The 12774-nt window shown below is 38.3% G+C and overlaps 1 protein-coding gene across 2 annotated transcripts in view; it reads right to left on the reverse strand.

Annotated features, from left to right (window-relative positions):
• ARMH3 (armadillo like helical domain containing 3) overlaps positions 1-12774 on the reverse strand; it is a 175387-nt gene that overhangs the window by 65866 nt on the left and 96747 nt on the right. For both annotated transcript variants that reach the window (XM_059661188.1, XM_059661189.1), the window contains exon 23: positions 11891-11966. In XM_059661188.1, coding sequence (XP_059517171.1) covers positions 11891-11966 — 76 coding nt within the window. The remainder of the gene's footprint in view (positions 1-11890; positions 11967-12774) is intronic.

Below are 12774 nucleotides of genomic sequence, written 5' to 3' on the forward strand. Positions count from 1 at the left end.
TTTTTGCTGCATGGGACAGCATTCCAACTAACAGAGCCACCCAGACAGGACAGCATTCCATTTCTTTTTTCATACACGCACACACACACACACACACACTTCTTTGTTGATTTCAGAGAGGAAGGAAGAGGGAGAGAGAGAGAGAAGCATCAATGATGAGAATCATGGATCGGCTGCCTCCTGCATGCCCCCTACTGGGGATTGAGCCTGCAACCCAGGCATGTGCCCTTGGCCAGAATTGAACCTGGGACCCTTCAATCTGCAGGCTGACGCTCTCCACTGAGCCAAACTGGCTAGGGCAACATTTTATTTCTTGAGGTGAGTGGTTCACAGGCTCATTTTAGGATCAACCTTTATTACAACCATGTATTAACATACTGGGGGCCCATATTGCACTCTTCAGAATTTATCAAATAGTTCATATTTTTAAAGTAGGAAATTAGTTCAGATTAAATGGCCAAAAGGAACAGATTTTAATCCATCCTATCTAAATCCCATCTAGTAAATTTTTCCTTAAGAAAGATGTGTTACAGTCAAAACCCTGTTCAGAAACCTTTTGTCCCCTTCTACCCAAAATGAGCTCCAACTACAGATGGCTATTTCTGCTACCTTTACGGAGGTGTCACTAAGATGAATGCAGGAGAGGGGAGACCAATGAGAACCAACTGTCTCTGGAACTTCCTTGAGATTGGGAATTTTCATCATATAAAAATAGTGTCAAATGAGAAGAGATAAATTAATGTTCTTTGGTATACAAGATAGTGAAAATACCTCTCAGCATACCCTCTGTTTGACATCCCACTCACATGTTATTGGTTTTAAAAGAAATTATATAGAAAGCAATTAGAACAAAAACATCTCATTAAACCTCTTACAACAGGAGCCCACTTTGCTAAAGCATGCACAATATCTGGCCTCCAGAGAGAAATGTATAATCGAGGTAAAATTAATCAAAATCTACATAAAAAGAATAGCAAGAGACAGTTTAAGAAGAAAATCTTTCCTCAGTGTTAGAAATTCCTAAAGTCTGATCACTGAGTGCATAATTCCGCTTATTATTTTCTTCTACTATGTAACACTATATTTATAATTAGGCTGATATCACAGTAAAATGACAGTACGATGCACACAATTCATTTAACAATTAATCTACTAGAGCTAAAAATTCTTACCATGTCATTAATTGCCTGCTTAAAATGCTGCCTCAGTTTTAGTTCTAGATTATCACACACCTTTAAAAGCCCAGAGGAAATGGGATGCACAAGGCAAGGCTTATTTTGGGGAGAAATAGCAGGCAGCATTGAGCTTCACACTTTTCTCTCCCAATGGACCCAAACACAGAAGAGACTTCACTGTGACCACTAAGCTTACTACGGATTAAAGGAGCATCTTCTTTCTCAGTAAAGCTCTCACACCCACCCTCACCACAAACTGCCTTTTTAACTGTCCTTTATCTGCCTGTTCTCTCTAATTTTCAATATAAGAACAAATATTAGCTACAATCTTTTCCTCCTCTTCCTCCCCCCCCCCCCCCCGCACCTCTTCCTTCTTTAATATTTCAAGTGGTAAACCTCTCTACAGGGGTTTTGGGAGAGTAGGAGGATAGAGAAAGACTTGAACTATTCTATGAAGGCTGTCATCTCTGATTTCTCTATAAAAAGATTTTATTTTTCCAGTCTGGCTCTGGTTGATGATTTTCAACCCACAAATTTATTCTTTACAAATTTATTCTTTACAAAGAGCTTTGCAGTTGATTCTTATGGAATTTTTTCAGTCTTCAAGTCCATTTTATATAACAGCAGCAAGCCAAAACTCAGCAAGGGGAAAGATTGTTACCAAATCATCTACCAGAGTCAGGATTAAATAAAAGCACCTGGATAAAAATTTAGAAGGCATATTTATCAAAAGTGCTGATCATGCAAAACTGCAAAGGAAAACTAATACATTAAATGACATAATTAGGCCTCAAAATATATCCTAATAGCCCTGGCTGGTGTGGCTCAGTTGGTTGAAGCATCTTTCCATACACTAAAAAAGGTTGCGAGTTCAATTCCCCATCAGGTCACATTTCTATAGCATTAAAACAAAACAAAAAAACAAACTACCACAAAGCAAAACATCTTTACCAACTAAATAATTACAGGATGGGAGAGAGAGCTTGAGAGCAGGTCACTTTAAGCAGATTTGCAGGTTTTAGTAGGACCTGAGCTTGTTATGAAGCAACAATGCAAGTCCACTACTGAAAACTCATGTACTAGTATAATTGGAGGCTACAAATATCCTAGGTGCTAATAGTCTCCCTATAATTTAACCTACTCAGATTATATTTGGATCTCGTTTTAGATGTCATTCAATACAATAAACATTTACTGAATGCTTAGTTAGTACAAGGCACACCCTAACACATGATGGCGAACCTACGACACGCATGTCAGAAGTGACACGGGAACTCATTTTTTTGGTTGATTTTTCTTTGTTAAATGGCATTTAAATATATAAAATAAATATCAAAAATATAAGTCTCTGTTTTACTATGGTTGCAAATATCAAAAAATTTCTATATGTGACACGGCACCAGAGTTAAGTTACGGTTTTTCAAAATGTTGACACGCCGAGCTCAAAAGGTTCGCCATCACTGCCCTAACACCATACTTGTAGGAGGTAAATTGAGAAGTTAGGATATGACTTTTTTTTTTTTTTAAAGCTTTTTTTTTTTTAATATATTTTATTCATTTTTTACAGAGAGGAAGGGAGAGAGATAGAGAGTCAGAAACATCGATGAGAGAGAAACATCGATCAGCCGCCTCCTGCACATCTCCCACCGGGGATGTGCCCGCAACCCAGGTACATGCCCTTGACCGGAATCGAACCTGGGACCTTTCAGTCCACAGGCCGACGCTCTATCCACTGAGCCAAACCGGTTTCGGCAGGATATGACTTTTTAAAAAATCACAGTAGCCAGAGATTTTGAGACTCTTTCATATGAAGAACAATTGAAGGAAGAAAGGATGTTTTGCCAACAGAATGGCAATCATATACATGTTAGAAGTTAGAACTTCTGAAGAAGTTCACATGTAGAAGACAGGAACATTTCGGTGTTGCATCTGAAAGAAGAAATAGAATCAATAGGTTCAGGTTACGAAGAGGAAAATTCCAATATGAGGAAGAAATTCTCATCCCTTAAAAAACTGAATGGAACATAGCCTAAAATATTAGGAACTATTTTACTAAGTGTTCAAGGACTTAGTAAATATCAATGGATATTACCTAACAGCTTTGGGAAGGAGACCAGGGTAGATGGCCTCTTAGGTTCTTTCAATGTTTAAGGTACCGTGATCTAGGCACTGCTAATCTGCAAGATCAAAGTCCAATAAAAAAAAGAGGAGGTATCGTTCCTTAGCCATCGTGGTGTAAATCTGAGAATTTAGAGTGACTGAACTTCTATGGAGCCAAAAACACGTCTCTTGTTGTTCACAATAATCCAGCCACCTAAACTTTCATCTGCTGAAGAGATACCTATCTGGGTTTGCTGATAGGATAATATATTGCTACTCAATAGTAATGGCTTTTTCATCCCATTAGCAGGTTAACAGTCTACTTGTTCAACATGGTTAGAATACCTGAGTTAAGTGACCAGGGTTTGGCCTGATTTTGGGAAAGATAAATAGAGAGGGGGAAATAAGGGATAAGATGAAAAACTGCCCACAGTTTTAAAAGACTACTTTATAAAGTAACTTAAGATATAAGATGCAAAAGGGAAAGGAATTAGGGACCTAAATGATGCCTATTGTTCTCATTTGTGGCTAAGCTCTTTGTAAGTTACAATTAGAAACCAACAGTTTGTGAAATAAGCCATGGTTAAGTGGGTACCTATCCTATCTTAAAAAAAAAATCAGTTGAGGAAAATGAAAAAGTTCTGGAGATGGCTGGTGGTAGGGTTGCACAACTATGTGAATATACTTAATGTAATAAAACTGTAGACTTAAAAATGGTTAAAATGGTAAATTTTGTTATGTATATTTTCCCATACTTTAAAAAAAAAAAAAATCGGCCCTAGCCTGTTTGGCTCAGTGTAATAGAGTGTTGGCCTGCGGACTGAAGGGTCCCAGGTTCGATTCCCGTCAAGGGCACATGCCCTGACTGCAGGCTCGATCCCCAGTGGGGGGCATGCAAGAGGCAGCCAATCAATGATTCTCTCTCATCATTGATGTTTCTATCTCTCTCTCTCCTTCTCCCTTCCTCTCTGAAATAAAAAAAAATAAAAAATAAAAAAAAATAGAGTGGAAAAAAGACCCCAATGGAATTTCAGCTTGAGGTAAGCAGTTTTCATATACTAAAGTTACACTCACCTAAAATCACAGTAGACCCAACTAAAAATCTTAATATTTTATAACACATATTTGAATCTCCTAAATCAAGACTTCTTTACTGTATTGTAATTCACCAAGCCAGCTATGACCTAATGCAAAACCTCACTTTGTAGCATAAACCAAGTTAAGGCAAAAAAGATTAGCCACATGGTTGTTTTTCATTTCTAACTGTAGTCCTAAGAGATTAGGCAACAGCAACCATCAGAATAATATGTAATGCTCTCTAGTCACTGGGGAGACAATATAACAGCAGCCTCATTTCAGTGCTTTGTTTTAATCTGCATAGTGCTTTTCATTCTCTGTAAGAGCTCAGCGGATCTGATTAACAAAAGAAAGGTCATTACTGACAAATTCTAACCTCGGGGATAATCTGAGCCTGTCTGCCACTTTAGAACAGACAACTGGAATAAGAGACTATGTTCCTGTATTTCTTGCTACTTGAGTCATCAGCCCAAAGCCTCTGCTCCTTTTCACTTTAATCCATATTTACTTTTCACTAGACTAAGTTGCAACCTTCAGCTGAAGTGCCTGACATCAAACTGCTCCTCTTCCCCACTCATCAGTATCTACTCTGATAAGAGAACTGTGACTAATATTGTAGCACGAACAGGTGCATGGGCAAGAGGGCTTGGGGGGATTTTGAATGACTCAGCCCTCACATTCCCTTTCCAACCTTAACTCTGTGGCCATCAACAGTCAGTGTACTTTCTTTGATTACTGCCTGAAGGCTTTTATCCTGTGACATTCAGAACTCTATGCACAACTTCTCCAAAGGTGTTAACTCTCCTTATCTAGAGGCCACTAAGAGCTATTCTTGTTCCTTTGCCTCCCTGGCAGAGTGCACATTTAAAGCTTTTCTTCTTCTTTTTTTTGGAGGGAGTATTTTTTGAGAGTAAAGAAAAATAGCTACATAAGCAAATAAGCAGGAAATGGGGGCGGGGAGGGGGGCTCCTTAGCATTAGAACAAAAAAGACCATGGAGCAAGCAAGGTAACAAGAGGCAAATTCATTAGATGAACAATTAAGAGATTTACAGAGAAATGCACTGAAGTCTTATTCCAAACCGCAGGCTTGTCACTAACTGAAGCAATATCTAACAAGTCGTTCTTGAGCCCTAGCCTGTTTGGCTCAGTGGATAGAACATTGGCCTGCGGGCTGAAGGGTCCCGGGTTTGATTCTGGTCAAGGGCACATGCCTGGATTGTGGGCTCGATCCCCAGTAGGGGGCGTGCAGGAGGCAGCCGATCAATGATTCTCATCATTAATGTTTCTAGCTCTCTCTCCCTCTCCCTTCCTCTGTGAAATCAATAAAAAATATATTTAATGAAAATAAAAAATAAAAAGTCATTCTCGAAAAACTAAAGACATTCCAAATAAAGGAGAAAATTAATATATTAATCATAGAGTTCAAATTTTATCCAACTTAAGAAAATTACAGATCAGGAAAAAACCTATTTGCAGTGATTTAGCCTCTACTTCTGTGAGCAATGAGAGAATAGATTGTGAATCTGGCACTAATAAAATGTTCATTAAGTGAAAAGCATTAAGATGTTAACTTAAAGAGATTCATTACAGACTTCAAATTACTTACTTTGAAAGTAGTTTGATTAGACGAAGGTCAGATTTTAGTCTAACATTTTTCTTTTTCTCTTTTGACACATAGTCGGCAGACATCTATAGGACCCCAGTAAAGGAGCCTGCTAAGTGGTAGCAGAATATATTTAGCATAGACGTCTCCAAGCAAAACTTTCCAAATGTTTTTTCCTTCCATCCCTGCACATGTTCCCTCTCCCCTTCACGCCCCCCTCCCCCACCCTACACACACACCAGAGTATTCTTTTGTGGACTAGTAGATCTGTGGAGACAGCTGCAGTAACAATTATACCAAGTAAAATTTTAAAGGTGGAACTATATTTTACTTTTCTTGTGGCAAAGCAATGGAACAACCCTCCCATAGGGAGGAATAAACACAGAGCTCTGTATGTTAATGACATCGGGTGTTCCAACAAAAATAGCACTTTCTAAGCAGCTGCATTTTAAGAGTATCTCTGAAGGATCAAATAGGAAGAGAGAGACAAGTTGTTTAAATACAAATAACTTTGACAATTAAAGAACTAGCATGACTAAGCGAGGAAAGACAAGTGAAAAGCAAACAGTCTGACACTTGAGCAAATTTAGGACTCCAAACATGTGGGAGTACTTTTAATTTTCGCTATCAGAATCTAAACCCCAAAGAACAGACAGGCCTGCAGCCTTTTACCTACTGGTGAGATACTATATTACAGTTGCCATCAGATGTACTGCATTCCAGAAAATCCCAAAGGCATAATTTGTAGCTGTCATCAACTAGCAAATCAGTCTCAGAGGTCCTCCCAGCTGTTACATGTCTGAAAGTTTCACATGCAATCCAATCCCTTCCCATGGCTATCAAAGAACTTACTACAGGAGAGGTGGCTAAGAGTTTGCTCTGCCCTAGAAATCCTTTCCAGGTCTGGGATCAGCACAAATACCTTTATAAACAACAGAAGTAAATGTTACATACCATCACAATATTACTCCTAAACCTTTATAATCAACTTGATAATCAATTTGGTGGCGAATAGTTAAATGTCTCACAGTATCCTTGGGAGATATTTAACCCACAGGTCCAATTTTCTGACAGAGTCTCCTGTTTTCTAAATAATTCAAATTTAATAGTGTCATGGATGTACAACACAACCTCTTAGAAAAAAAGAAAAGGAGCATAAGCGGTAGCACTCATTAATGATGGCTCCGCGGAATAGAGACTTCTTAGGCATATCACTTTTTTGCCCTCAGCTGAGAAAAGAAAACTCCCTGGACCACCCTTATACAAAGAATCAAATCAAGCCACACACAAAAAGCAAAATATCTTTTAAGGCTAAGGGTAACATATTAACTTTTATAGACTGGACAAATGAAGACCTATTTAGGAAACATTCTAAGGAAGGCTCAAAATGCTAAACCTGGTATGGCAATTCCTCAAAAAAAATTAAACAAAAAATCACCATATGATCCTCCAATTCTATTTCTCAGTTAATGCCCAAAAGAAGTAAAAGCAGGGACTGAACAGATGTTTGTACACCCATGCACAAATAACCAAAATCACAATAACCAAAAGGTGGAAGTAACTTGCTTGGGGCTTCGTCAATGGATGAATAAATAAACAAAATGTGACATATACATACAATGGAATATTATTTAGCCTAAAAAGGAAAAAAATTCTTTTTTTTAATTTATTTATTTATTTATTTTTTATTGCTTAAAGTATTACAAAGGGTATTAGATATGTATCCATTTTATCCCCCCGCCCTAGACAGTCCCCTAGCCTCCCCTATCACCCAGTGTCTTATGTCCATTGGTTATGCTTATATGCATGCATACAAGTCCTTTAGTTGATCTCTTACCCCCCTACCTCCTGCCCCCCAACCCTCCCCGGCCTTCCCGCTGCAGTTTGACAATCTGTTTGAGGCAGCTCTGCCTCTGTATCTATTATTGTTCAAAAGTTTATAATGGTCTCTATTGTCCATGAATGAGTGAGATCATGTGGTATTTTTCCTTTATTGACTGGCTTATTTCACTTAGCATAATGCTCTCCAGTTCCATCCATGACGTTGCAAATGGTAAGAGTTCCTTCCTTTTTACAGCAGCATAGTATTCCATCGTGTAGATGTACCACAGTTTTCTAATCCATTCATCTACTGATGGACACTTAGGCTGTTTCCAGATCTTAGCTATGGTGAATTGTGCTGCTATGAACATAGGGGTGCATATATCCTTTCTGATTGGTGTTTCTGGTTTCTTGGGATATATTCCTAGAAGTGGGATCACAGGGTCAAATGGGAGTTCCATTTTCAGTTTTTTAAGGAAACTCCATACTGTCTTCCATAGTGGCTGCACCAGTCTGCATTCCCACCAGCAGTGCACAAGTGTTCCTTTTTCTCCACATCCTCTCCAGCACTTGTCGTTTGTTGATTTGTTGATGATAGCCAGTCTGACAGGTGTGAGATGGTACCTCATTGCTGTTTTGATTTGCATCTCTCGGATGATTAGTGACTTTGAGCATGTTTTCATATGTCTCTTGGCTTTCTGAATGTCCTCTTTTGAAAGGTGTCTATTTAGGTCCTTTGCCCATTTTTTGATTGGATTGTTTATCTTTCTTTTGTTAAGTTGTATGAGTTCCCTATAAATTTTGGAGATTAGGCCCTTATCAGATATGTCATTGGCAAATATGTTTTCCCACACAGTGGGTTTTCTCGTTGTTTTGTTGATGGTTTCTTTTGCTGAGCAGAAGCTTTTTATTTTGATGTAGTCCCATTTGTTCATTTTTTCTTTAGTTTCAAGTGCCCTAGGAGCTGTATCAGTGAAGAAATTGCTTCGGCATATGTCTGAGATTTTCTTGCCTTTGGATTCTTCTAGAATTTTTATGGTATCCTGTCGTACATTTAAGTCCTTTATCCATTTTGAGTTTATTTTTGTGTATGGTGTAAGTTGGTGGTCTAGTTTCATTTTCTTGCATATATCTGTCCAATTTTCCCAACACCATTTATTGAAGAGACTATCTTGGCTCCATTGTATGTTCTTGCCTCCTTTGTCAAATATTAATTGAGCATATTGGTTCGGGCCGATTTCTGGGCTCTCTATTCTAAGGAAAAAAATTCTGACACATGCTACAACAGGAGTGAACCTTAAAAACATTAGGCTAAGTGAAGTGAACAGTATTTTATAGTTTACCAACTGCTTTCATATACATTACATCATGTAATTCTCACAACCACTTCCCTATGAGCAGTTGATATTGCCATGATCTCCATTTTATAGGTAGTGGAAAGAGTTCAGAGAAGCTAAATAACTTGCTCAAGGTCACACATTAAAAGACAAAAACAAAAAATCCAGTTTCTCTAACTGAAATTTCCATACTCCTTTCAATATATCATGCTGAGTTTTCTGTTTACCTCCATGGAAGCCTTTGATGCAACTTTATTGAAGGAGACAGTATGGTACAGAACAGGAGTGGGGAACATCTGGCCTGAGGGCCTATTTATTTGGTCTGGCCCTGCCAAGGCATTAGGGGTGAGTCCATTAAATGTTTGACAATATATACTAAGGAAGGCTAATTTTTAAGTTGACAATTTTGTATGGCCCGCAAATGATGTTATAAATATCCAAATGACCCTTCGCAGAAAAAAGGTTCCCCATCTCTGGTGTAGAAGAAAGAGCCCTGGACTTGGGAGTTAGAAGACCTATGATTAATTCTCAGCTTTGCCACATGACAATTGTGAGACTTTCTGCATTTCACAATAGCTTTAAGACTCAGTTTCTTCATTGGTAAAAGTGTACTTTAAGTCTATAATATAGTCTTCTTTATAGAGTTTGATAATTAAAGAAGACAGTAAATGAAAGAGCAGAACAAAGTTTAGAACTTAAGTGAAAATAAATGTCACAAAGAAAAAATGTAAGCTTTCACAGGCTAAGAATCACCAATATTTCCTCCTGATCTGGCCTTAGTGTGATAAGTGGCACTTATCACAAACACATCTTTCTAGGAATCTCCTGAGAAAACTGACTACATCTCTGATACATCTGACACATACTCTGAGTCTAATTCATTAGCAACAGTGAAAATGATATAATAATTATTCTCTTCAGCAAACTCATCAAATAAGTTTGAGGAATGAAAATGGAGTACAAGCCTAACAAAGACTTGCAAAAAGAAGAGATCATAGTCATAGGCATCTGCTAAAAACTTAACCCAGTCCTGGGGGCGAGCTGGAGGGGGTCAATGGAGGGAAAGGGGGGACATATATAATACTTTCAACAATAAAGAATTATTAATTAAAGAAAAAAACTTAATCCAGTCCTTTCTGGTCTATTCAGAAAAAGGACAGGTCAAGACCTTAAACCAGCTGTTTGATGGCCCTTGAAAAGAATAAGGACAGTAGCCAAGCCAGAAGTCACTGAAAGGAAAAGCAACAAATTAGAAGATAAAGCAAGCATAAAAGAATGTGATCAAGGAAACAGATCCCAGATGAAAAGGAGCTGCCTGGAAAGACCAAGTAAATATATGAATAAATAAACATAATGTAATTTATACCCATATGCACTTTATAATCTAACCCAGAATCTTGTGCTTCTTTCAAATACCCACATTTGTCATACTGCCCTCGGGTCACAAAGGGATATTTGGAATAAAGCAGTTTGTAATTCCCGATTCTTACAGAAAATCATATTTATTATAAGGCCTCACTACCATATCTGGTTTACTTGCTAGGTGCAAATATACATTTATTTGAGATTTATAAAACTGTGTTTGCTACTAAATGTCTCTGGGGTCAGGTAAGGCAGATCAACCTTCAGTGCAATCTTGTTAGCACATCTCACCCTCATGCTCCCTCAGCCCAGCCCTCACAACGCAATTTCACACTTTTCCTTTCATTCCCAGACATGCCAAACACTATAGTAAATCACTACAGGGATAGGACAGTTTGCCTTAAAAAAAAAAAAAAAAAAAAAAAAGCTATGGAAACAAACACTGACTCCAAGCTCTGTCACACATTAGGATATACTAAGTTGTAAATGTATATTACTATTACTGGGAATGCCTGGCAAGGCTTACATCTGGAGCTAAATCAAGTTTCCCCATCTGTTGGGTTTGCCTCATCCACTCAATGTTAATTTTTCAATTGTTTGCAAGAACAATTTAATAACTGTTGAGAAAAATGGAAAATGACAGACACAGAGGAAGCAAGAAATATAAGAAAAGTAAGTCAGCTTTAGGTTTCCCAATACTGAAGGTATAGGTTCTTCATTTACAAACAGCTCACTCCAGTGAATGTGTGGTATTTCCTTCTATGTCTCTGGATCTATTTTGTTCATCAACTTATTTTATTCATTAGATCCCACATATGAGTGAGATCTTGTGATATTTGTCTGTCTCTGACTGGCTTATTTTGCTTAGCATAATACTCTCCAGGTCCCTCCATGTGGTATTTCCTTAAGACCCTAAACCAACTCCATGTATGACTCAGTTTTATCCAATACCTACAGCACTCTGTAATTGTCTTGCTGCATCATAAGGAACCTAAAATGACTTAGCCCCACAAGCTCCATTCCATTTGCCTCTATTTACCCCAAATAGAAATAGCCATGTAAAGCAAAACGTCAAAGTTCCAGATTCCCATGAGTCATTCTTTGAACTGAGAACGGCAGAAAAAATTTTCAAAGAAAAGCTTTCAGATGCCCTATACACAGAGGTGCCTGAAAAGGCCCTGCAACCATCTCTGAGTAAGAAAAGAAAATTCACAGAACAGCACTGTGAGTTATTTCAATGACAAAATGAAAGTCTCATGCACGCCTGCTTTTCTTGATCAAGTACGACGATTTCTTCCACTCCTACAGGCATCAGGGCTTAAAATAGAAGTGGTGTTCAACAAAGTACTTAGAAAAGTACAACACACCTGAGGATGAACCAAGGAACTCTGAAAGAGAAAATCTCATTCCTTACCTGATATTAACCAATGCATGGGTCACCTTGCTAGCAGCTTCTTTCCACTGGCCTGCATTGGTAGAAAGCCTCAGAACTGTACAGAAGGAAAGAACAAAGATCTGTCAGACCCCTTGTATAAAACACAGATATGAAGATGAAGACATGTCTCAGAATAGCACTATTAGAATAACCAAACAGAGCCTGTACCAAGCTTCTGTTTAAAATGTCCTCATCCTGCTCTGGCCAGTTTGGCTCAGTGGATAGAGCGCCGGCCTGCGAACTGAAGGGTCCCAGCTTCGATTCCTGTCAGGGACGCATGCCCGGGTTGTGGGCTCGATCCCCAGTGAGGGACTTGCAGGAGGCAGCCAATCCACCATGATTCTCTCTCATCATGGATGTTTCTATCTCTCTCTCCCTCATCCTTCCTCTCTGAAATCAATAAAAATATATTAGAATAAATAAATAAAATAAAATGTCCTCATCCTAGCCCTAGCTGGTTTGGCTCAATGGATAGACCATCCACCTGAGGACTGAAGAGTCCCGGGTTCAATTCCAGTCAAGGGCACGTATCTCAGTTGCAGGCTCTTTCCTGGACCAGGCCCTGGGTGCATGCAGGAGGCAACCAATCGATGTGTTTCTCTCACATCGCTATTTCTCTCTGTCTTTCCCTCTCTCTTCCACTCTCTTTGGAAAAAAAAAAATAATGGAAAAATATTCTTGGGTGATGATTAAAAGAATAAATAAAATTTAAAAATAAAATGTCCTCATCCTAGAGTAGTGATTTTCAACCAGTGTGCTGCAAGAATTTTTAAAAAATATATTTTGTGGTTTTTTTTGTTTTTTTTTTGTTTTTTTATAGAGAGGAAGGGAGAGGGATAGAGTTAGAAACATCAATGAGAGAA

This window comes from Myotis daubentonii, chromosome 13, assembly GCF_963259705.1.
Source record: "Myotis daubentonii chromosome 13, mMyoDau2.1, whole genome shotgun sequence".
NCBI classification, from domain to species: domain Eukaryota; kingdom Metazoa; phylum Chordata; class Mammalia; order Chiroptera; family Vespertilionidae; genus Myotis; species Myotis daubentonii.